The 25,729-nt window shown below is 36.3% G+C and overlaps 2 protein-coding genes across 2 annotated transcripts; one reads left to right on the forward strand and one right to left on the reverse strand.

The window, feature by feature from the left end:
* The first annotated feature begins 1,968 nt into the window (after window positions 1–1,968).
* On the forward strand, window positions 1,969–7,327 carry LOC105380020 (tetratricopeptide repeat protein 5). Its single transcript, XM_038120259.2, has 8 exons — window positions 1,969–2,151; window positions 2,796–2,928; window positions 3,420–3,640; window positions 4,037–4,342; window positions 4,863–5,048; window positions 5,731–5,879; window positions 6,172–6,310; window positions 7,101–7,327. Exons 1-8 carry the CDS (start codon window positions 2,083–2,085, stop codon window positions 7,218–7,220), a joined length of 1,323 nt encoding a protein of 440 aa, XP_037976187.1. The 5' UTR covers window positions 1,969–2,082; the 3' UTR covers window positions 7,221–7,327.
* A 2,280-nt stretch (window positions 7,328–9,607) lies between these two features.
* On the reverse strand, window positions 9,608–23,912 carry LOC105380021 (torso-like protein). Its single transcript, XM_011549501.3, has 5 exons — window positions 23,593–23,912; window positions 11,623–11,853; window positions 11,005–11,302; window positions 10,620–10,751; window positions 9,608–10,332 (listed from the first exon to the last, which is right to left on the reverse strand). The coding sequence occupies exons 1-5, from the start codon at window positions 23,697–23,699 to the stop codon at window positions 10,072–10,074; spliced, it is 1,029 nt and encodes a 342-aa protein (XP_011547803.3). The 5' UTR covers window positions 23,700–23,912; the 3' UTR covers window positions 9,608–10,071.
* Window positions 23,913–25,729: the final 1,817 nt, after the last annotated feature.

Genomic DNA, 25,729 nt, shown 5'->3' on the forward strand with positions numbered 1-25,729 from the left:
GTTCATACCTACCTAACTACTAGAATAACTTTTAAAATTAAATGTAAGTACCTAGGTACAAACATGCTAAATATACTTAGTTACTTACTTAACTATGAATAATAAAATTTAAAAATCAACATCAAACAAAACACAACATTTATCAAGTTATAATAAAATTCTAATGGTAAGTAGTAGAAGAGTAGGTAAACTGTATTTTAAGAGTCACTAAAAAATAAAGTTTAGTACTTAACTATTAAGTAATAAACTATCTTTAATTTAAATGTGACATTTTGGAAATAAACTACTTATAAAATAATATTAGGTCCCATTAGGATAGTATGCTTCATAAAAACTCTCTCTACCTACCTACAGGAGTCAGTTTAACATTTATAGTACCTTAATTACCTATCTATATGGAAGCTTTAGTTCTAAATCTGGTCAACCTACAAGAGTGACCTGGTCACATCAAGTGTACCAAACTCTCGATAAAAATAAAAGATTAAGTATACTTAAGTATAAAAAAACTGGTCAAATTAAGCTCAAACCAAATAAACAGAACACTATTCTTCCTCTCTCAATCGGCTGTGCCTGCATCCTTCAATGTGCTCTGTTAAGTTATGGACATTACATGGCACATACACCTCACATGTTTTACAGTATGCTTTATCTTCATTCAATTCAGAAAGAAACTTCTCCAATGAAATATCCTCATCTTCCACCACATTTTCCAGCTCTTCCAGAATAGACTCATGGTCTGCATCATTGTTAACATGGTCCAGGATTGAATCTAGATCATTATCAATGACAACATTACAGATCTTACACCATAAGTCATCGTCATTATTAGCATACCTAAAGATGCCGTTATCGTTTCGTAATTGATCGGCCAATGCGCTTCTGTGTCTTAAGCCCTCTGTGTGTTCCGTAATACAGTTCAGAGTAAATCCGATTTTACAGTCGCAAATGGTGCAGTGTACTAGCCTGGACCCAACAACTGGTAGATCGAGGTATTGCCCACTGATAGCTTGATCTATCTCTCCCATAGCTTGCTCATGCTCATAACTTTCAATGTGTTCTGTCACCGAGTCTATATTGTCGGAGTAAGAGAAATACTCGTCACAAATAACGCATCTCAACTTATCGTGGTCTTCACACTCGTAAACGACAATGTTGTTCTGAATCTTCAGCCTTGTTAAGTAGTGGGCAGAGTGCGTTCCTCCCTCAACATGAGTCTCGATGTTTTGGTCGTTGCTTGTAAGAAAGACATTGCACAAATTACATTTCACATGGTACCGTGAATGTTGCACTATATAATCGTATGAACTCATTATATTATATTAGTAATTATTCACTTCGAACTGATGATTCAATTTACTAGACTAACTATGTACAAGTTACAAGATAGAATTTTGTAGAGCAAATTGCACTATCGGAGATCACTGTTTTTTCAGTATCATTGGACGATAGTGTTTTTTTTCCTCAGTGGATTTCTGATAATAAAATAGTATGAACTCCGTAGTCTTTGATTAGGACTTCCCCCTATCCACAGACCAAAAAAATATTGTGGTAAGGCAAACCAAACTATTTTAGAAGATAAAGAAGTTTCCGTCTTAATGTAAAACTAGTGTTAATTTCTAGTTTAATCCTTAGAAATTGCTACACTATAACCGGTACCTACTAAACCCGACTTTAGCCTACCTACGTTTCATAATAAGGGGAGGGTTTACCTTCAATGATTAATGTATTTTTTTACCCCTGATGTCTGAAGTAAAAAGAGAAAATTTGTGTTGGACTTGTTCCGAGTTGTTCCATCCACGGTCAGCACCCAGTTTCAGAAACAGGTTATCGGACATCTCTGCGAAATCGGTATAGTGTTGACGCTTAGAATAATTTCAAATCACAGAATACATTTATACAATCAAACTGTCACTGTCACAATCACAAAAGGACACAGGCAGAGTCAGTCGTCTAAAATATTAGCCCACTTTTAGCCATTTTTATTTTCACTATTCTTCAGCTTTCAGCTTTCAAGCACCAAAGTGATTCGATTGTTTGCGTTTGCGAAGATTTCTAATCGAAATATTGAACTGATAACTAATCATGGCAAATGAACCAGATGCTGAACCTCCGAAAGTGGAAAATTTTGAAGAACTTATGGAACAGCTGTCGGTAAGGAACGTCTTTTTATTAGAAGGAAACAATAAAAATAATCCAAACATAGAATAAAATTGTTTTTCTGATATAGGGCAGAGTACTAAACTGATATTCCAAAAAATTACATTGCAAAGCGAAATGAAAACTTGATTCGCAGTAAAGAGTGTAGGTAATAGGATTATGAAAGCTCTAATATTAAGTAATTGCATCTATTTCATTATTACTAAAGTGAAGTTCGTGAATTATTGCTATAGGCATATAAGCTTGCAGTCATATAGGGAGCACTTGTATTACAATTCTAAATTCATTTCATTCAAGTATGCCGCAAATCAATTTTATTATTAAAATATTACTTTCTATTCCACTTCTTGTTCTTCTGCCTGTTGGACACAAACACAAGAGCTGGGGACACTAGAATGTCTATTTTCCTTAAAAGACAGTCACAAACAAATTGCGACCTTGAACATACACAACATTTTTGAGGGTCTGTTAAAAAACACCACCATTTCACAAAGGCTGTCACTAAGGAGAAGAAATCAAGAAAGATAAAGGATTGAACCCAGGACCTTGGGCATAGGAGTCTGGGTCACTAACCACTACACTATTCAATCATTGTAATACATAGTATCTAAGATAATATTATTATATTCTGGTTTCAGGAAGGCTTGGCGGAGCTCTATAAATTTAGAGACTACTTCTTTGACAGTCACCCGATAGAGATGGCTGCGGAAAAAACAAAACTAGTTAAAGAACAGATGAACATTTTGGAACAAAAATTCAGTGAAATTGATGGTAATTGTAAAGAAAACTCAGTACTTAACATTTTGTTTACAGTAATTATTTATCGTGATTAAATATTCACAAAAAAATTTCTGAATGGATTTCATAGTGTAAAAATCAGTAAAAACATACTGTACTTTTTAATATTGCATGTAAAGTCAGCAAAAGAAGTTCCCACAGCAACAAAAACACTTTAATTTTTTGACCATTGATGAGTGGTATTGTTATGTAACATTAACAATACAATATGACAAAAAAAATATTGATTCATCTATCTTCCATCTATAACCCACAGTAGTCTCAGGATGAAACTATAATAAATAAATCAATTAAAGATTGAGCAATCAATGAATAAATTTTTGCGCTCATGTGGCACACATATTATATCTACAGCTGACTGTACATGTTAACACATAATATTTATTCACTTACACAAACACCTACTTAATCTAACTTTCACATACTTGATCAAAACAAAACTTATACATACTTATTTAATTTAGAAAACGAGATACCGACTGCGAACCGCGCCCAGTATTTATACATGAAGGGTCGACTGTACAACATCATGAACAAGTATGACCCCCGAGCCACGCACTGCCTGAGCAAGGCTGTGAAGCTGAGCCCTCGTCTGGTCGGCGCTTGGAATGAGCTGGGAGAGAGCTACTGGAAGAATATGAATATCAAAGACGCTAAGAGCAGCTTCGAAGGCGCTTTGAAACATGTGAATATTGTCTTCCTAGTCTTATCTATAATATTTTTTCCTCTATAATTATGATAGGTCACTGTTACTCTTATCATGTTTTCTTTCACGTAATCCAGCAACATATTTCTTGGTATTTTAGGTACTCTTTCTCCGCCTCATTTCCAAAATTTTATTTGTTATGAAATATTATTATTATTCATAGTAACATGTGAATATCTGTTTTGTACATATTTAAAAGACTATTAATAAACATTAGCTCAGAACTTAAATCAATTGACAAAGGTACTGATCTATTCTCAATCCTAGAAGATTAAAAGGACTTTTGCTCCAGTGCCCGACTTTTTTCACCTCATTAGTTCTTTTACACCCTATTACTTAAAGTCATAACTTAAAATTTCACCCCAAAAATTCCAGGAGCGCAACACAATCGCCCTTCGCTGCCTCTCAATAATCCTGCGTCAAGAGTCATCGCACTCCACCCAGTCGCACTGCGAGCGCAAGAAGGCCATCCAGCAGAGTGTGGACTATGCCAAGGAGGCCGTGTCTCTCAACACCAGGGACGGGGTCTCCTGGTCTGTGCTCGGCAACTCACATCTGTGCCAATACTTCCTCGTGGCTCAGGACCCGGCTATACTCAAGTCGTGCATGAGCGCGTACAAGCAGGCCACGTCGGACACCGTGGCGCGCGGGCAGCCGGATCTGTATTATAATTATGGAGTGGTAAGTTTTCAACTGTACAGAAGAAAGTTTGAATAATGTTATTGGATGGGTATTTGTCAAATTTAAGCGTAACCGTAAAATCACGAGAATTGCTTTAAGATAAAATAACCGACGCCAACGGTAAAAGCACATTTCCACACATTCAACACTAAAAGTCACATAACTTTGGAACAGCCAAGCCGATTTTGATAAAATATGGCTAAGAACCAAAATCGATCACAAATCGATTCAGCCGTTTGGGAGCTACCCTACCAGACAGATACACAAACACATTCTACACGCCTCTTTTCATGTGTGGTTAAAAAGTAAAAAAAAGCATCTTCCATGTCAACGTCACAACTTAATTTTATTTCATTCGCCTTCATCACAACCCATCACATCCATACTGCTGGGGCATGGGTTTCCTTCCAATGAAAGAAGGGTTTTTAGGCCTAGTCCACCACGCTGGCCTAGTGCGGGTTGGTGGACATCATTCACATTATACTCACATAACTCACCACACCAACCCCCCACATTCCAGGCCCTAAAGTACGACGAGCGCTACGCCGACGCCCTGGACTGTTTCGACCGCGCGTGCCGCCTGGACCCGCCGTGGGAGGCGCCGGCGAACGAGCGGGCGCGGCTGCGGGCGCTGCTGCAGCAGGCCAGCACGCTGGTGAAGACCAAGGGGAAGCTCAAGGCCAAGAAGCTGCAGGCTATGGTGCAGGTTAGTGTTTCATTAAGTGTAACAGGCTATTGGGTGCATGAATCACCTACTTATTTAATTGTATCTTACTTGAATTTAGTTAAAATTTCTCATGTTCTTTCACCCAGTCGAAGGATGGCTGGCAAAAATTTAGAGTGAAACGAGGCAATACAAACCTAACCGGTAATATCTCACCGTAAAGAGCCGAGCGAAGCGAGGCCATACATCTCAACGCTGCATTTCCTAAAGCTTGGAGAGCCGAGCGTAGCGAGGGAATCTGTATTTTCTAAACCCGGAAGGCCATATAAGACAACCCCGCATTTCCTAAACCCTTGAGAGCCGAGCGAAGCGAGGCAATACAAACTTTATCGGCATTTTCTAAATCTTAAAGAGCCGAGCGAAGCGAGGCCATGCAAACCGACCCCGTACTTCCTGAAACCTAGAGTGCCGAGCGAAGCGAGGCAGCACAAACCTAACCGGGATTCCCTAATCTGTAAAGAGCCGAGCAAAGCGAGGCCATACATCTCAACCCTGCATTCCCTAAAGCTTGGAGAGCCGATCGTAGCGAGGGAATCCTAACCTTACCGGCATTTTCTAAACCCTAAAGAGCTGAGCGAAGTGAGGCCATATAAAACAAGCCCGTATTTCCTAAACCCTTGAGAGCCGAACTTTACTTACAGTAACAATTCCTTATCTCTTCCAGTCGATAGACCAGTTCAGCCTGGAGCAGTACCCGTCATGCCGCAAGCTCACCTACAGCCGCGTGTCGGACCTGACGGAGGGCAAGAACGCCGGCCGCGTGTTCATCGGCAAGGTGGTGGGGTCCATACACACGGAGGGGCGGGTGCCGTTGTGAGTAGAACACTTACGTAGCTCGTAAATAAACAGAAGGCCTAGCATGGGCGCAAGACGCGCACTGTGAATGAACGCGACGCAAAACTTTTATCACGTCTTGCGCCCCGTGCTAGGCCTCCAGATAAAACAACATGAGTAGGTAATTTGTCAAATATTATACCTTTTTGAATATCTTTTATAGTAAGCCGAAAGGGGGGCCTTTTTTGTAAATTGTGAATTAAGAATAACAAAATTTAAAGCTTTTGCAGAACCAGATAGACACTAATCTCTCCCCCTCCCCCTCCCTCAGTTCATTCGCCCTGGTAGACGCGGACATGGCGTGCTGCGGCGTCTCGGTGTACAACTGGGCGGACGGGCGCGGCGTCATCATCGGCGACACGGTCGTCATCCCCGCGCCCACTCTGCGCGTGCACCAGATACCCGACACTGTGAGTAGTCGCATCACTACCTGCATAGTAAAGTGAAGTAGCTTCCTGTGTCTGTCTGTACCTATGTAGACTGTGTATACAAGAAGTCGAAAATCTTCAATATCTCAGAAATTGTTAAGTTTCGGATAAGGCATTAGGTATAGGGTTCAATCGATGACGAAAGAAAAAAGGGGACCCGGCATTAACATCGTTACTTAAAAATACATCGTCGTCTCTTTTTAACTTATTAGTGTTATCGTACGTAAAAAAGGACAACAATATTTTATTTTATTTTTTTTTAATTCGACTATATCAATGAGTTGCAGAAATTAACCGACATTAGCTTAAAGTTCCATTCTGCAGCCCCGCCGTCGCTCCGCCCGTCGCAAGTTTCGTACCCGCGGCCATAGGGTTTCGAATACCATCGCTATTACGATGAAGGAAAACATCGTGAGGAAACCTGAATATCTAGTTTTAACACATCTAGCTAGATATATGTAAACCCGCAGTGGACTAGCGTGGTGGGAAATGGTCCAAGCGTAGGAAAGCAGATTATACCTTGGGGATATGTACAAAGGTTATATTCTAGAGAGCCAGGTGCAGGTACTTACACCCTAACATATTTTAGAATAGAGCTAGTTGATATTACTCATCATCATCATTGACATCATCAGCCTTCTATCGCCCACTGTTGGGTATAGGGCTCCTTTTTTGTAGGCCTTTTTTCCGGTCCTGTGCCGCTCTGGTCCACTGCTTCCCCTGCTGCAGTGAACACTAAAGCTAAAATAATATCTCTATATTACCTCCCCAGGAAGAGACCTACAAGTCCATCCGCGTTGACAACCCCATGGAACTGCTCGTGAACGGCAAGAAGATAGGCCGCGAGCAGTGCGCGGGCGCGCGAGTGACCAGCACCTACGAGATACACTGATGGTCGAGGCCGTTTGTACACCTCGTCATGTAAGTTGAACGTTGCCGAAACACTCACGGGGAATGGGAAAGTTCGACTTACAGAATGCTGACACGAAATGGCCCTAGTTTTTTAAAATATTTTATATGAAATTGGAACAAAATACTTACGTTTTTAATTAGTATTCTGATGCTTCGTTAAATGTACGTAAATATTGCAGATGGCGTCGTTTTGTTAGATTTTTCTGTTTCATTTATTTTTATTTTGGCTTCATACAGTGAGAAGTTTTCAAAATACAAGTTTATAGACTCGGAGAGCCGATAATCAAATTTTTCCGATCGGAGTTTGGGCGCTTTTCTTGACTTGAACTTGTTCATTGCCCGTGAGTGTATTAGGTCTTTACCTATGAAGGTGCCGTTTTGTATGACATAAGTGAAAGTATTAAATTTTCCATACGTCTTCAAAATTCAAAATATCCAGTACTGCGCCGGGAAAACCAACGACTGAGTTTGTAGAAAGAATGTTATGTTTTTAAAATAAAAATATATTTTAATATAAAATTCACAAAGCTATCCCAAACTTTTTCTATTAAAGAACGGCAATTTCATAGGTTAAGACTTATTATTAAAAAAAAGTATTTTTGTATGGAATGTGTGTAGGGTGCAGGGGTGTCACTAGATATGGGCTGCGCGAGCCCCGATTATATTTCGTTGTATTAAATGTGCCGATTGCACGAAAGCACTCGTTCGTTCGTTTTTCGTCAGTATGGAGTAACCCTCCAGTGGCAAATAGTGTTTTTTTTTGTATTAGTCGGTGTGAAAAAAATAATCTTATCTACTTACTTAATTCTCAGGGTCTCCGGTATGAATGGTAAACTGAAAAATCCCCCTTTCATATTATAATAATACAATTCCTGCCATACCCTGCACATATTATTTTCATAAAAAAATACTTTCGTAATATATTTTTGTAGGCAATGTAGTTAACTTACAGAAGAAGTGTATAAGCCCGTGAGTCGCAGGGTTCGTCATGGTTGGAATCACACTTGACGTGAGGAGAATTACTAACCGAAAAGTTAAAAAGATTAACAAAAGTATTGGTGTAGTAAGGGTAAGCTTACAACAGTATGTGTATTGGGGAGAAAAATATTGATGTTAAATGTTTATTGATGTCTGTAATTGTAGATCCAAAATCTAAGATGGCGCCAATTATGGCACAAATATATTTATTTACAGTAGAAGGCACAATTTTTTGACAAAATATTCAATAATTTTGTGTTGAACTCGTAGGTTCACAAGCATTCTTTTGTGATTTCTCTTAAGTACATTGTAGTTATAAAATTATGTATTTATGTACTTATACAATATTAATCTTCTAATTTTATATTATGTATATCTAAACCCAACCCTGACTTAATTACAGGGTCCTATGGTAACTAAAATACTCATATTTAAAATATCATGTTTGTAAAATGGTCTTAGACAAATGAGAATCGAAAATATATTTATATATTTTGATAAAATGGTAGCTAGGCAAAGGAAAAATGTGATGGTATTTATTTATTTGTATTGATATATTTCTATATATCTATTGATCGAACTTTTCTATCCTAATATACCTGCATATACGAAACTATACTGTATGTATGTAAACACATAAGTTTGTATCTTATATTTGTAAAATCTTATGTGAAAGTTAATTGAATAATTTTGCTTTACACTTTTCGTAATTAGAGTTTAATATAACGTTATACAAATAGGATAAGACAAATATTGATCTCAATGTTTTGAATATCAGTGTTAATGCATGTTAGGAAGTATACTACTAACTATTACGTCTTTTATGTAGGTATTTAAGTTATTGTTAGAGTAAGAGCTTCTCTACATGAACTATGTCAATGTGTTGCATAAGAATATAACGCACTATATATACTATATTTTTGCATTTTAATTATTTTTTATTACAAGCCATCATCTAATTTTTCTTTTACATGCAATGTAGGTACTATATTGTCTATAACCAACGACTTTCGGCCACACAAGTGCCAAATTATATTTAATTTTTATATTAGTTTAAGAAAGTCTAAGTTCTCACTATCGTGCTAAAATGGCCTCCTATTATAGCTGGTACAATTATATCCTATGTAATTATTTTGCTAATTTATATCTATTGGTATCTGGTATTCCGTTTTATGTTATTTAAAGACTGTCCATTTGTTATAATATTAATGTTAAATACATAGTTCTTATAATAGTACATTATTATATTTATGTAAAAAATATATGTTTGATAAGTATTCTCAAATTAGTTTTAAAAGAAAATAATGCTAATTTACTAAATGTCTCAATTTTATTGAAATACATCTCAATGTTAGTAACAAAATAGGTGTCTATTAAAAATAAATAATATATACTCAAACAACGTATTTATTATTTATTACATTAACCGTGAATTAATAAAAAAAACTTAACTAGATACTTTACTTACCCCCTTATCCTGAACTGTTTTGTCGCTCGCAGTCAAAGAATAAATTGTTCTTCGACAAAAAGGGACAAAACAGTTCAATGGCTAAAACGTGCTATAACTTTTATGTGAATAAGGGGGTTAGTCAACATTTATTTAATATAATAAGTTAATAACAGTTTTTTTTACAGAATTTGACTATATTTATAATGTGTTTGACAGTGTCTTGACATCGTTTAGCAATTTCTGATGGCCACCATATTTTAAATGCATTTGTGGATACATCATGTATAAAGTTTTCAACGCCATCTTGTATCAAATAGTAGTAGCTTAAGTTGAACAATACCAATAAGTAAAACACTTTCCTCTTTATCACCATCTGAGATAAATTACAGCAGCACTTACATATCTACGCATTAACCTCCCACAGAAGCAGATCATTTTCAATAATCTCCTCGAATTTGTCCCCTTTCCTTCTGTCCTGGAATATTGGCTTCAAAGTCTTTAGATTCATGGCTAGTAGCGCGCCGTTGTCCAACAGTTGGTTGAGTTTGTAGACAAGCACGTGGTTGTAGTACAGTCGCATGAGGCTTGGACGTGAATACAGGTATTGGCTGTCGCGTAGGTTGTGACGAGCCCAGGCTTCTATTGTTTTGTTGCCGCTTGCTATCTGTTAATTAGGTTTGTTATATAAATATGGACTGATAATGCCAAAAAAGGAAAGGGTAGCTTTGGGGGATTAAAATATTTACTTTTAAACGCAATTAAAAATATATTAGGAATTAGGAGGTAGGTTATACAAATTGGAATTAGCGTGACACACAGATTGTCCTGTAACTTTTTAGAAAAACTCTTGAAGATGTTTTATTTTATTGGTGGCGCTAGTGAGCCTCCTAGTCTAGCCTAGCATTAACCGCATTAGAAATATCTACATTTACATAAAGTTAACATTCTTACCCGAATATCTCCGACATTTTGCAGGAAATAGGATGAGAAGTAAAATCTCAGATTATCCGGCTGAGTCTTGCTGCGACCTTTCCTCATGTAGGCTTTCAACAGGTTGTATCCCACTCTTTTGTATTTAAACACCTGAAAAATAATTAAATACTGTGTTGTAGAAAGGAACTACTAAGCTAATGTCGGCATTCAATGTAGTGCTGCCTGGCTTTGAAAGTATACGGACATAGTTAATTTCTGCTACTGGGCATATCAGAAACATTTCTACTTTCTCATAGCTATAGCGAGTGGGTAGGTGGGTATTATAGTGAGTTTTGTAGCGCAACTGTCCCCAAAAATAAATCAATAATTTCATGACCATTTTGTTTAAATAAACGCTTTTTACCTGATAAATAAAATTCCCGGTGACATACGAATTTATGTAATGCGTCCCATAGTTCTCCATAAACCTTCTCATTTTGGCGTCGTCATTATAATCCAGATCGTTGATCGCTCGCTTCACATACTCCTTGACAGCTACTTGGCCTGTCAAATTGTTCATTTTGACAGTCCGGTGGGATTTTGACAGCTTGGCTAGCACAAAGCAGCAGTTCTCTGAAGCCGGATTGTACTCTATGCCTAGTGTCCTCATTATTTCCTCCGGTATCCAATCGCCCATAAAGGCTTTCCATGGTTGAGATAAACTGAGAACCAAAGAGGGTATAATTTATAGCATCCAGCATTCTTTCCTAATAAGTACTGTGTGCGAATCACGAATACTGTTTACTCAAGTCGATAGTAATTTGTGTGACATCTTGATCAGCGCCCCTGTCGGTAACGTCAGAAACTAGTAAAACGCATACAAACTCCAGTGACCCTATTGAATTGCTATCGACAAAAGTCGACAATATTCGTGATTCGCACACTGTTAGTGATATCGTTCAATACAATTTAGTTCTGCTCTCATACTGTAGAAAGGGCTAACCCCGCAAAGTTTTCTCCGACACCGGCACAAAAAGCTCACCCCTCAATACTGAAGTCTTTAAAATAATACTCCAACAGCTCCTCAAACGTGTCACAGAACAGCAAGCTCATGTTGTCGTCAATAACGTTGCTGATGGTCTCTGAACTGGTAGCGTTGGCAAAAATGCGAATGTTCTTCTCGTTGAAGGGCTCAGCCGGGCCGTCGTTGCCATCGTCCCTGTCCTCGTAGTCTGATGACACCACCCGAGTCACCTGGCCTAGGTCTCCGTAGCTGGGAATTGAAGATTGATAGATAGATACTCTTTATTTGTACACATTTCTTCCAGACAACCATTGGGTGGAAGGATATTTCGATGCAAAGGGTTAAGTGCACCAGGAATAAAGACTATACCATAAATTCAAATTCAAATTCAAATGGTTTAATCGACGTAAAATTTTACAATTATTTGTCGATAGTCATCTACCACCATTTCACAAAGGCCCCGTCATTGAGAAGGAAAGAAATGGCGAAAGAAACTCCTCGAGCATCTTTTCAACTTTTTCCTTATAATCTATTACAATTTTTACTTATATCTAGTACCTACAATTTTACTTAAGTACCTATATCCATTTCATTTTTTCAATAGCCTTAGCTGAGGTGGACAAGACCACGCGTTTTTGTCGTTTAAATAATCATTTATACTATAGTAAGCTTTACTACATAATGTAGCTTTAACATAATTCTTAAATTTTTGCTCAGTAAGGTTTATTGCTTCATTTGATAATTTATTATAAAAGCGTATACAGTTCCCCATGAATGATGTGTTTGTTTTCGAAAGTCTGAGTGTGGGGAAAAGCAACTTATTTTTGTTTCTGGTCTCAATACCGTGAGTGGCTCCTACTTTACTAAATGAATTTAAGTTTTTACGAACATACATAATATTTTCATAAATATATTGGCATGGAACAGTTAGTATACCTATTTCCTTAAACGTATCTCTTAATGAAATTCTAGACCCTAATACATATGTATATGGCTCGAATTGCTCGTTTTTGCAGAACAAAGATTTGATTAATGTCAGCCGCTCGTCCCCACAATAGAATTCCGTAAGACATAACACTATGAAAATAACTAAAATACACAAGCCTGGCTGTATCTACATCTGTTAACTGTCTAATGGTTCTAACCGCATAAGCTGCAGAACTCAATCTACCGGCTATCCTCTCAATATGGGGTCCCCATTGCAACTTTGAGTCAATTGTAATACCCAGGAATACCGTTTCATTTACTAACTCTAGCTTATCGTTATTCAATGTCAAATATGTCTCTACTTGTCTTACATTAGGCAAAGTGAATTTAATACATTTTGTTTTCTTGGAGTTAAGAGCTAAATTATTTACAGTGAACCAATTAGCAACTATGGAAAGAGTACTGTTTGCATTGTCAAAATTGACTTCTTGTCGCTTCAACTTAAATATAAGTGAAGTGTCATCAGCAAACAGTACTATCTCACATAATTTATCTACCAAAAACGGTAAATCGTTAACATATACAAGAAACAAGAATGGTCCTAAAATCGAGCCTTGGGGAACACCCATACTGACAGGACAGCCAGCCGAACGCACTCCATTTATGTCAACTAGTTGAGTTCTGTTGCTCAAGTATGATTCCAATAATGTAAGAGCTTTGCCAGTTAGCCCATAATATTTAAGTTTCATAAGTAGAGTGGCATGATCCACACAATCAAATGCTTTCGATAGATCGCAAAATACACCCACAGCATCAAGACGTTCCTCCCAAGCACTAAATATGTGTTTGACCAACGCGACACCAGCGTCAGTTGTAGATCGACCTTTGGTGAAACCGAACTGTTGGTTATGGAGAAGGCCGTGAATACTAAAGTGCGAAAGCATTTGATGCAGCATAATTTTTTCAAATATTTTACTCAGTACTGGCAAAACTGATACAGGCCTAAAATTATTGGGATCATTTTTCTCACCAGATTTAAAAAGCGGTATTAGTTTACTAAGTTTCATCAAATCGGGGAATACACCGACCTCAATGCATCTGTTAAAAAGATTAGCCAAGTGGGGTGCTAGGATATCAATAACATGACTAATAACTTTAACGGACATGCCCCATAAATCTTCTGTCATTTTTAAATTTAATTCTTTATAAGTGGTAATTATGGTCTGTGTATTTATACCATGAAATTGAAAGTCGAGATCGCAAGGCGGTGCATTCCCTCTTAGCAAACGTTCAGCTTCAGCGCAAGATGAATCAAGGTTCTCAGTTGTAGCTAACGGTATACTACGGAAAAAATCTTCAAAGACGGAAGCCAAATCTTCACTAGATGAAACAATTTTATCATTAATTTTAAGTTCAAAATTTAAATCACGTGGTTTATTCTTCCCGGTTTCAGTATTAATGATATTCCATACGGTTTTAATCTTGTTATTAGAGTTTTTATTCTTTCTATTTATATAACCTGATTTAGCTTGGTGGCAAACGGCTTTGAATATCTTTGTATATTTCTTTACATAATCTCTAAAGTTATCGTCATGAGTAAATGTACGCTGTTCATAGAGATCATATAATTTACGTCTGCTCTTATAAATTCCCGATGTTGCCCAGTCATTAAGACTTAGTTTACAATTAACATCTACTTCTTTCTTAGTGAACACGTTTTCAAATTCTTGAGACAAACCTTGAAATATTTCCTTAAAGGCATCATTGGGATTTCTTTCAGAGCTTCTACAGTAGCCAAGTTTACTGTTCAATCGAGATTTAAACTTATCAATTCTGTATGATGTTACTGGTCTGAACTTAAAAGTGGCTGACTTGCGTTCAAAAGTACAAGGAAACGTAATAATTTGCCCACTGTGGTCGGATGGTAAACAATTGATTACAGAATGATTAGTAAAATCACAATTACAGTAAATATTGTCAATACAAGTGGCTGAGGCGGGAGTAATTCTGGTAGGTTCCAGGAAGACATTACTTAAATTATATGACTTGAACAAATTAATTATACAACATTTCATAGAAGTCTCAACTAATAAATCAATATTAAAATCTCCCACCACGACCACTTGTTTTGAGCTCTTAGATAAGATGGTAAGACTATCCTCCATCACTTTCTCAAATACTTTATAGTCAGAAGAGGGGGGCCTGTACACGCTTAAAATTATATACTTGTCCATCTCAACACAAGCTAGTTCAGCTATTCTTTCGACCGATAATTTTACAATATCTTTCCTATCCTTACATTTTAAATTTTTCTTTACAAATATTAATGATCCTCCTTTGTCTAACGATTTCCTATTAAATGAGCTAATAACATTATAATTTTTTACATTAAAATTCATGTCATCATTTTTAAGGTGATGCTCAGTAATACAAATTATGTCTATGTCGTATTGTTCTAAAAATAACTCTAGCATTAGAAGTTTGCGAGAAAGCCCCTGAATGTTCTGGTGTACAACTCTCAGTTGCTCATCTCTTGTCGTGCATGGCAGTTTAAATTTAAATTTACATTAGTATTACTACTAACTATCGTATCAGTTGGTCCTACTTCTGTTATACTACTTATAACAGGGTCATAAATATTGTAAGATAACAATTTAGCTATCTGTCGCTTATAAAACTTAGGTACAAATAATGTACTCTTAGTCAAAATAAAATTATGAATAAATTTATTTGTATCGAAATACATCATTCTTTCTCTGTCACCAAAGGTCATGTTAAATAATAACATATTTAAATCACCTATGTAATTATTCTGCTTTGTAGTCCGTGAGGTGGAGTAAGGGAAAGCACAAATAATGGTTTTCCTAACATTAATAGAAGAAAGTGCGTCATAACATTGAATTATGTCCTCTTTCTCTACTTCTATGCTATTTCCTACTAGTAATACTATTGTAGTATTCAAGATAAATATTTTGAATTGTCGGTTTGTTTTTAATAGGTTAACACGCTGCATTAATAAATAATTTAATTACGTACAGTTCCCCAAAATTGATAATGCACATAGAAATCTTCGTCATTGTTCGGCAACGGTCGTATTCCCGAGCGTTAGAAAACTATTATGTATTTAGAGTGGTTAAGTGCATTTTCTTCATGAAATTTTAGTAGAATTATGTAATTGGTGCTAAAAGAGATAATTGATTTATCAGTAACGAAATTTGATTCGATAATTCATAATATTCCATAATATTAAAATTTACTTCGAAAATGTTACAGTAGGTACTTTTCAAGTGTCTTACTGAAGCTGATGTAAAGATGGATGAAAGAAGGTTTGAATAACACAAGGTTTATATTATAAGGAGAAATGGATTTCAAACACAGGTTTATATAAAAAAATTGAAATCTCAGTTCAAAAGTATTTACAGCACTGATTATTTCACATTAATAAAAATGTTTACATAAAAATCTCAGTTCAAAAGTATTTACAGCGCTGATCATAAACAATAATATTACAATTACAAACTTGGTCTTTTGGGTGTGGCTTTATTGGCAAAGTGAAGTCTATCAATGTGACGCATATTTTATTCTTAAATGTGCCTCATAATATGGCATCGTCAAAAATAATGAAAGTTGAAATTAAATTCACATTTGAAAAAAATAACAAGAACGATGTGTAATTGCAGCTCTTTATAATTCCACAAAAGTAATATTGATCTTGACCTTGAGACCCTTGACTGATCGGTGACAGCCACCGACCGCCCAAATTGTTTTCGATTATGTGTCACATGATATTGACTACGATTTCTTTCGAACAAGGATCAAAATGCAAGTGCTTTGTTTAAGGCACTGATTCGGGTGTTTCCGGGAATACGACAGTTTGCGAAGATTTGCATGCGCATTATTAATATGGGAGAACTGTAGGTATGGAATATGGTTGGACTAGTAAATAAAAGAGGACCGCTAGAGTCAAGAGATGTTTAATGACTGACTAAATATGGGTTGAGTAACATACAAAGATACATGCTTACACTATGGTTATACACGGGTTATATATGGTATACAGCTAATATATGTTGATAGATACATAGGTACTGCACCTCCGGGGGTACATAAAAAAAATAATAAAAATACATTTTTCATTATTTTTGCATACAAGATATTATTATAATATTGATTAACATTGATTATTTGATAGTTACATATGGCTTAGTCCTATTTTTATGAACTAACTGAACTTTTCCATCCTTGATTACTTTCACATTACAACCTACATCTTCAAGTACAGTATAGGGACCATCAAACAAAGGATCTAATTTACGCCCTGTTTCATTCTTTAACAAAACCAAATCGTCTTTAGCATATACTATGGGGTTAGCAGATTTACCTATCATACATTTCTTTTCTTTTCTGTTTGCTTATAATCAAATTATTTCGAGCATCTTTAAGAGCTACCTGTAATCTATACTTAAGCTGTAAGGGATAACTATCTATGTTATACAAAGGGTCTATTTCATTATTAATTCTACAAGGAATGTTACATTGTTTGCCAAAAACTAGTTCATACGGAGTATATTTAGTTTCTGTGTGTACTGTACTATTAAAACTAAATGTCCAAAAGGGTAACCAGTAACTCCAAGTGCCGGGATGAGAGTCACATTGGATTCTTAAAAATGCACCCAAGTGTTTGTGTGTATTTTCAAGAGCCCCAATAGACTGGTGGTGGTAAGCTGTGGAACATAATTTCTCTATTTCTAATAATTTACAAACCTGTTCCATTGTTGCTGAAATGAACTCCGAGCCTCTATCTGTTGCTATAACCCTGGGAATACCGAATTTTAAAATAAAATTTTGAACAAACTCTTTGGCTACAGTTACTGTTTCTTTATTTTGAATGGGGAATGCCTGTATAAATTTGGTCAACTCACACTGTACTGTAAGAATGTAGCAATTTCCTTCGTCATCTCTATCTAAAGGTCCAACTAAATCTAAGAATATCTTATCGAAAGCCGATGTGGCTGTTGTTGTTATTTGCATCGGTTCTTTAATATAACGAGAATGTTTCATTTTTTGACATTTCGTACATTTTTGTATAAATTCTTGGACGTCCTTTTCGATACCTGGCCAGTAATATCGTCTCTTTATATTGTTTACCATCCTGCGCATACCTGAGTGGCCACTGGTAGGCAGTAAATGGAAGTCGTTAATAATAAATTTCTTTTCATTCTCGTCAATAATTTTCTTTATACCTCTTATTATGCATATTCGTGGTCCGGACCAATTCTTAATTGAATTTACTTCTTCACATATTTCTCTAATAAAGTTTACATTTTCAACATCTTTTACTATACATATCTCTTTTATACCAATATCTTCACACATTAAACTTAATTTCTTCACAAACTCGGCTCGCGACATTTGTGCTTTGAAATCAAGATTGACACTAATTATTCCTTTACTTTCAATATAATTTAAATATTCATCTTTCTTTGTTATCATATTCTGTTTATTTAATGCATATATTTCTTTTCCAGTCATTAATACTACTTCTACTGAGTCACAAGGTTTTCTCAATATATCCACAACTTTTGGTTGATTAGGCCAATCGTTACTAGATGTAGTAAGATTATTTTGGATCTTCAATTCATCATCTTTATCTTTTCCTTCCATTCTCTTCTTTTGTGCCCTAGTCATAACATTCATAATCATGTCATTCATACTCTTCAATTCATCAGATGTTACACTAATTCTAGATAATGCATCTGCAGCTACATTATCTTTACCTTTTATATAAATAATTTTAAAATCATACTCCTCAAGCAATAATCTGAATTTTAATAACCGGCTGGATGGATCTTTCATTCCAAAAAGGTACACCAACGGTCTATGGTCTGTCATTATTGTGAAGAATCTACCATAAACATACGGCCTAAAATACTTTACTGCCCACACAATAGCAACTAATTCTTTTTGAATAGTGGGGTAGTTTCTTTCTGCTTTATTTAATGGTCTACTGGCATATGCAATAGGCCTTAAATCTTTATTACATAATACAGCTCCAATTGCAGTGCCTGACGCATCTGTTTGGATGACAAACTCGTTATTTTCTGAAAAATCAGGAAATTGAAGAACAGGTGGGGTAGTTAAGAGTATTTTTAAATTTTGAAATGCATCATCGCAATCTTTAGTCCAAATAAATTGTTCATTTTTCCTACACAGCTTATTCAAAGGGCTTGTTATATCTGCAAAAGAAGGGACAAATTTTCTATAATAGTTACAGAATGCAACAAATCTCTTCACTTCTTCAGCGGTGGTTGGGACTGGATAATTTTGTAAAGTACTGATTTTGGTTGGATCTGGTGCTACTCCATTAGCAGAAACTACATGACCGAGATAAAGTATTTCCTTTTTTAAGAACTGACATTTTTCGGGATTTAATTTTAAGTTGGTTTTTCGTAATCTTTCGAACACATCTATCAAATTTTTGTTATGCATTTCTAAATTTCTTCCAAAAACTATCAAATCGTCCAGATACACAAAACATTTTTCAAATGTTAAACCCGACATTGCTATTGACATCACACGACTGAAAGAACTAGGACTTGTCTTGAGACCCATTGGTAAACGTTTCATTTGATATTGACCAGTGCTAGTTGTAAACGCAGTGCACTTACGACTATCTGGAGCTAGGGAAACTTGATAATAACCTTGTTGCAAATCTAGGTGGGAAAAGTAGACTGAACCCGAAAGAGAGTCCAGTATTTCAGTTATGTTTGGTAGTGGAAACTTATCATCCTCCACATTTTCATTCAATTTTCTAAAATCCACTACAAGACGCCATTTTTGTTCTTCACCAGAAGCTGTTTTTTTAGGTACTAATAAAATAGGACTGGACCAGTCACTTTGTGATTCTTCTATGATATCATCTTCAAGCATTTTATTTATCTGTTTATTAATTTCTCTTTTTTGAGATTCTGGTAACCGATATGGTTTTACATACACTGGACTGGTGTTTGATTTTAAAACTATAGCTTGTTCACTAATATTTGTTGTTGATAACTTGTCTCCATCAAGAAAAAATATATCACAATATTTAACGCATATTGACTGTAATGATTTTTGTTCTTCGGCATTCAAATGATTTAATTTTAGGTTATTTAAAAGTTGTTTAGCTCTGTCCATGTTTCGTTTACATTTGTTAAATTTACAGATTTCATACTCAGATAGTAGATGAATTTCAGGTGTAAACACGGGTATACTAATATCATTTTCACTTAAATTCAGTATTTTCACAGAAATTTTACCCCAACGCGGCTTTACTATTGATCCTGCTAGAAACACATCCTTTCTCAACTCTTTCGCACATACTACACCATCTTCTTTCAAATCATTTTCTAAATAAATATGATGAATTGATTCGGATCTTGCAGGTAGAACTAAAACGTCATCAGAATAAGATTTTGGTTTTTCACAAATACCTAATAAACATTCTTTTCCGTTATTGTTCAAAGATAAAGTATTTTGTTCAAGATTAATTTTCGATTCGTACTTAGCCAAGAAATCTAAACCGAGAATTCCATCTGCCTTTAATGGCAAGTTATTAAAAACATGAAACTTGTGATCAAACGTATCATTTTCATTTGTAACCAATCTTAAATAAACATGTCCTAACGAGTGAATCTGGCCTCCTATACCGTTGACGACAGTGTCATCTCTATATATGGAAATGGAATGTGGCAATACTTCTTTTCTTATTACCGATAATGATGCCCCCGTATCAATGAGCCAAAAATATTTTTTATTATTTAATCGTAAAGGGACAAAACTGGATAAGCCGTTAAAAGATAGAATAGCGTGGTTAGTCTCGAAAAAACTGATTATTTGTGCTTTCATTTTCATTTGTAGTAGTGGCATCGCTACTATGTTCTTGTTGTTCTTGCGCCGTGAATACATTTCTTTGGTTGCGATAATTTCCGCGAAATGATGAGTGGCCTCTCTGCATGTTTCCTCGCTGCGGTCCAGCTGACGATGACGTAAAGCGTCCGCGACCGTTGTAATTCCGATTGTAATTATTAAAGTTTCGGCTATAATCGTTAGAATTCTGCTCGGCCGCATCCCGTGTACGGTTATAATTCGAATATCCACGTCGCTGCGGTATAAAATTATTAGACCTACCTCTGTTGTATGTTGCTGAAAACTGTAGCACTTCCGAGGAACTCTTTGACATGGTCTCCTCGTCCTTGGCAGCCTGGATCGCCTCCGATAGTGAGCTGTAGTTCCTGGCGGCTATGATTGTACTTAACCGTGAACTACGCAGGCCGTCTGAAAACCTCTTAATAGCCGTTTTTTCGTTAAGCGGCTTGAGAACCCCATAAGCCTCGGGATTGTCGTCGGATTGCGATATGGTTAGGTCTGTGAATAATTTTTCAATATAACTACCGTATTGGTCGATCGTCCTTGATCCTTGCGTCGCCTGCTGTAAACGTGCTTGGATGGCTGTAAATGATTTTTTCACCAACAAATGCTTTTTTAAATCTTTTATTAATTCCGAAACTGAAGTATACTGAGTCAAAATACGTAATTTTGCGTTTTCGGACAGTCTGCTTTTCAGTACAAATGTTATCAAAAGTGACTTACCAGTTTCATTCAGCATACCGGCGTACATCTCGACAGCATCGATCATTTTCTTGGTAGTGGCCTCCTCGCCGTCCATCACCGGGATCAAGCTGCATGCGGACTTTAAATCAAACTCCATTGTGGCTGAACAAAAATCAGAACTAGAAGGCAAAACACACAAACTAGTTATTTCCGTATAAACCGACCTTATTTTACTATATAGCTGAGTACACTCATAAAATAAACCCTTTTCTTCATCAGAAATATTTAAAATAATATCCTCACACTCATTAACAATTTCATTAGCCTGTTCTAATTTAACTGTGGTAGTTTTACAACTGTACCTTGATTTACCCTTTTTTATTAAATATTTTCTAATCTGCACAAGAGTATCATAGTATTCATTTAAAGTATTTTCCATCACACATTCTAATTTGTTATACTGTTATATTTATCGTTATAGGTAAAATTATAATATAAAGAATAAATGCAAATAAACAATTTGATTAAATCATACCCTTAATTATCATTAATTGTCCATAAAATCATACCGTGATAAAGTTCATCAGTCAGGAATGCGCAACAATTCCATTTACGTTCGGGAGTATCGAGTTCGCGGAGGTAAACGCGCACTTATTAACACCGTTTCGCTTCACTATTCATTTATATTACGAGCACTATATGTAAATATTTATTTTTTTAAACACTCAAATACTTGAAGAGACCCGACGAGCTGCTTCCTCGCGCCCTCGGTACCGGGCTTCCAGACGTCGATCAGCAATCGCTTCTACTCGCTGGTTCAAGCACCTCTCCAGCTTGATTATTATTTTGTAGACTGCATACAGCGCTAGCATAATTAATATAGCCATAACAGTCCAAGACAATAATGTCATATTTTCCTTCAAGGGGTGTTCCACATTCGTAATAGTATTGGAATATCCAATTTGTGACAAAATGTCCTGACGCGGAGGTACGGGTGTTGCAGATTTAGTATTGCCCATTTTCACGTAATATTTATATAATTATTTAAACATTTTATTCACACACGAGCGCGATACTTTTTGAGAATGTCTATCCCGCGAACCAAATACGGCATGGCAAGGTCGCCATGGAATATGGTTGGACTAGTAAATAAAAGAGGACCGCTAGAGTCAAGAGATGTTTAATGACTGACTAAATATGGGTTGAGTACCTAACATACAAAGATACATGCTTACACTATGGTTATACACGGGTTATATATGGTATACAGCTAATATATGTTGATAGATACATAGGTACTGCAGGTATTTATAGTTTAAAAGCTAATTTAACGATTTGTATGTATAAAAAGGTTTATATTTCTTATAGGATATCAGAGTCGAAGTGTAATAAGTAAGTACAAAATAAACACACAAAAAACACACACACTCACGCCTTGTACTCCCTTGCGGGGTAGGCAGAGGTGCATTGCTGCACCCACTTTTCGCCAGAGTGTTATGTTAGTCCCAATGTAATAGGGGGCGGGCCTATTGCCATTTTACGGGCACATCCAAGACCTGAGAACAAATATCTGTGTTTAAACAAATATCTGCCCCAGCCGGGAATCGAACCCGGGACCTTCGGCTCAGTAGTCAGGGTCACTAACCACTACGCCATTCGGTCGTCAGGACATTCCTTAGAGATTTGAAATTTATTACAGATATATGAATGAGTAGCGTGATCATTTTAACGATACAAACTATAAAAGTGTTTAACATTGAATGAAAAACAGTTTAAAATGGAACAGGTCTAGGTCATCTGATTACCCCGAGGGATAAATATACAAAAATAAACCACTGTTTACAATGTATTGGAACACAGACACCATTGTCACCGTGTAACATTTGTAATTATTATAGTTAGGATTGTAAAATGATTGAAGAATTCCATTTAATGGGATTTACGTGTAACTATAAGTACTTTATAATAAATAATACAAAAAGCCTGATAAATTAGTGTAGAAAACGTTTTTTAAAATAAATAAATAAATAAATATGTGGGGACATCTCACACACGGCCATCCGACCCCAAGCTAGGCAGAACCTGTGTTATGGGTGTCGGACAGCTGATTCTACACAAAAACATAGATAGATAGATACTAAATATAAATATCAACACCCAAGACCCGAGTACAAATATCTGTCTTTAAACAAATATCTGCCCAAGCCGGGAATCGAACCCGGGACCTTCGGCATAGCAGTCAGGGCCACTAACCACTACGCCATTCGACCGTCGAGTCGTCGTTTTGGGCTGGCAGTCCTACTCACGCCTATGGGAAAGCTGCTTGGGTGACCATACTGTACGATACCGATACGGTAGTGTATCCACCAAAGTACATATTAGGAAAATAAGCGCCTCTATTAACTTCTACTATTTCTTGCCCGGCTGTATCTTCCTATAGCTGGGAGTAACAATAGGTTTTGAACTTACTTGGCAAAAAGATCAATGGCATATCCAATATTGAGGTTGTATCCCAGATCCCCCTCCTCGCTTCTAGCGCCGCTGAACACAAGAACAAATAAACAGAACAAAAACATTTTAAGGTCCAAAAAGAAACTCGTCGCAATCACATTTTTCGCGCCAAAAATCAACGCTCTCACACTCACAGCATCGTTCCAACTGATCTTTTTTTATAACATTTTGCTTATGTTTAAAATAAACATTATTATTGAACTTGATCTAATAGATTAGTTGGATGAAGCTATCTTATTCGCGCGGTCTGTCCCCGCGCCGCCCGTTTGCTCTCAATTAAAATAATACAATGTCAAAGTTTAGACACACTCTTTTATTGTACATTCAGTTTCATAAGTGTTTATCTTATTTTGTCTTGCATGATGCGAGTGTAATAATTAATTTTGTTTCGATGACGGTAGTATGTGTCAGTATCGACAGTAAATAGGGGTAAAAGTATCTATCTATACCTATCCCTAGCATTCCACGGATACAAATGAATTGCAAAATCATAAAATTTTTAGTTAATTAAATTAATAATATTATTATAAATAGCTGGATATTCATTTATTTCATTTTAACTATTTAAGTATAATAATTATATTAGTTAAATTCATAATGATTCCCTTCAAATCCGTCTTTTGGTGCTCAGTGTGCTGTGGGAATAACATGGATTGTTCGACAGAAACATCACGAATCTGTACAAACATCCATTACAAAATTTTATCACATATTGTTGTAATGTCTGAACATTTTTGATACAACTTAAAGAGTCAAGTAGGTCGAGTATAGACGAGATAAGGCGTTTAATGGCTAACAATTAATTAGCTATTATAATCGCATAAAATATTACTCCTACAAAGTGTCGGATGTATGGAAAATCATAAAGAACCTATATTATCATAACTAAATTGAGATCTGGTGATACCTACTTCCTTATTTTATGAACAAACGACATTGTTAGATATTAATTGATCTCAAATTGTTTTGATTTGACATCCTCCTGGTTTCTATAAGTAGGTACCTACATACATTGTACTCTGGCAGGTACTATTTAAGTTTAGATGTAGATGTATGGTAATATTTTATGAAGGTTACCCCAGGCATGAGTCTGGTCTTTTCATCGTTATCCAGTTGCTTCTTACGGTAAAAACTGTGTATAGGTATAGGGTAAATACTGTATTTGTTAGATAACGTTTGTTTTGATTCCATAAAACGTGTGCTATCATAAAATTACTTAATGTGTTGGCTATGAGATGAATCACTTGGATATTTAGAATTACAATAATAGGTATAGAATATACCTATAGGACTTTTCAAGTACCTATCTAATTATTTTAATGTAAGTATTTAAATTAGCCATTACCGGTCTAAGGTCGTCAGTCCAGCGGGCCGGAGGGCGTTCCACGCTACGCTTGCCTGATCGTGGTCTCCACTCGAGAACACATTTGCCCCACTGGTAATCGGTTCTTCGGCATAATCGGCATATACGACCGGCCCACTGCCACTTCAGCTTGCAGATTTTAAAGCAATGTGGGTTACTCGACTTCTCACACGAATTACTTATTAAACTTTGTAAAATATAGCAATACTACTTAATACCTATACTATGACGTTTGATTTACAGATGCTTATGCCCGGTGAATAAAGTTAAGTTTATCTTGAAAACCAACAATGACAGATTTAAAATGTATGGATTTGAATGCTGGCTCATGGTATATTTTACAAAATACACTGGATTGATTAAGAAGGCCGAGGACAGAGTATTGTGGCGCTGCTTGGGAGCGGCCTATGTCCAGCAGGCTACAACTACAGGCTGATGATGATGATGATGATCATTTCAATCAGTGAAGAGTGAATTAATAGGTGATAATGTATGCGGGTCGCCGAACTGAAATGGGAGACACTTGGCTCGTCGGGAGTACGGAAGGTGGACAAAGGCGGTCACAGAATGGTGGCCTAGAGACGGACGAAGAGCGGTTGGCAGACCACCTGCTAGATGGTCCGATGACATCTGCAAGGTTGCAGGGAAGCAGTGGACCAGATCGGCACAGGACCGGAAGAGTTGGCGTACAAATAAGGAGGCCTATACCTAACAGTGGGCGATAGAAGGCTG

The sequence above is a fragment of the Plutella xylostella genome, chromosome 14 (genome assembly GCF_932276165.1).
Source record: "Plutella xylostella chromosome 14, ilPluXylo3.1, whole genome shotgun sequence".
NCBI classification, from domain to species: Eukaryota; Metazoa; Arthropoda; class Insecta; order Lepidoptera; family Plutellidae; genus Plutella; species Plutella xylostella.

Bases quoted from the DNA above. Each gene is read 5' to 3' on its own strand.
- LOC105380020 (XM_038120259.2), top strand. From the start codon at position 2,083: ATGGCAAATGAACCAGATGCTGAACCTCCGAAAGTGGAAAATTTTGAA. The intron at 2,152-2,795 runs GTAAGGAACGTC...TTCTGGTTTCAG, and splicing joins AACTTATGGAACAGCTGTCG to GAAGGCTTGGCGGAGCTCTA. The intron at 6,311-7,100 runs GTGAGTAGTCGC...TTACCTCCCCAG, and splicing joins TGCACCAGATACCCGACACT to GAAGAGACCTACAAGTCCAT.
- LOC105380021 (XM_011549501.3), bottom strand. From the start codon at position 23,699: ATGTTTTTGTTCTGTTTATTTGTTCTTGTGTTCAGCGGCGCTAGAAGC. The intron at 10,752-11,004 runs GTAAAAAGCGTT...ATTATTTTTCAG, and splicing joins CCGGGAATTTTATTTATCAG to GTGTTTAAATACAAAAGAGT. The intron at 10,333-10,619 runs GTAAGAATGTTA...CCTAATTAACAG, and splicing joins AAAATGTCGGAGATATTCGG to ATAGCAAGCGGCAACAAAAC.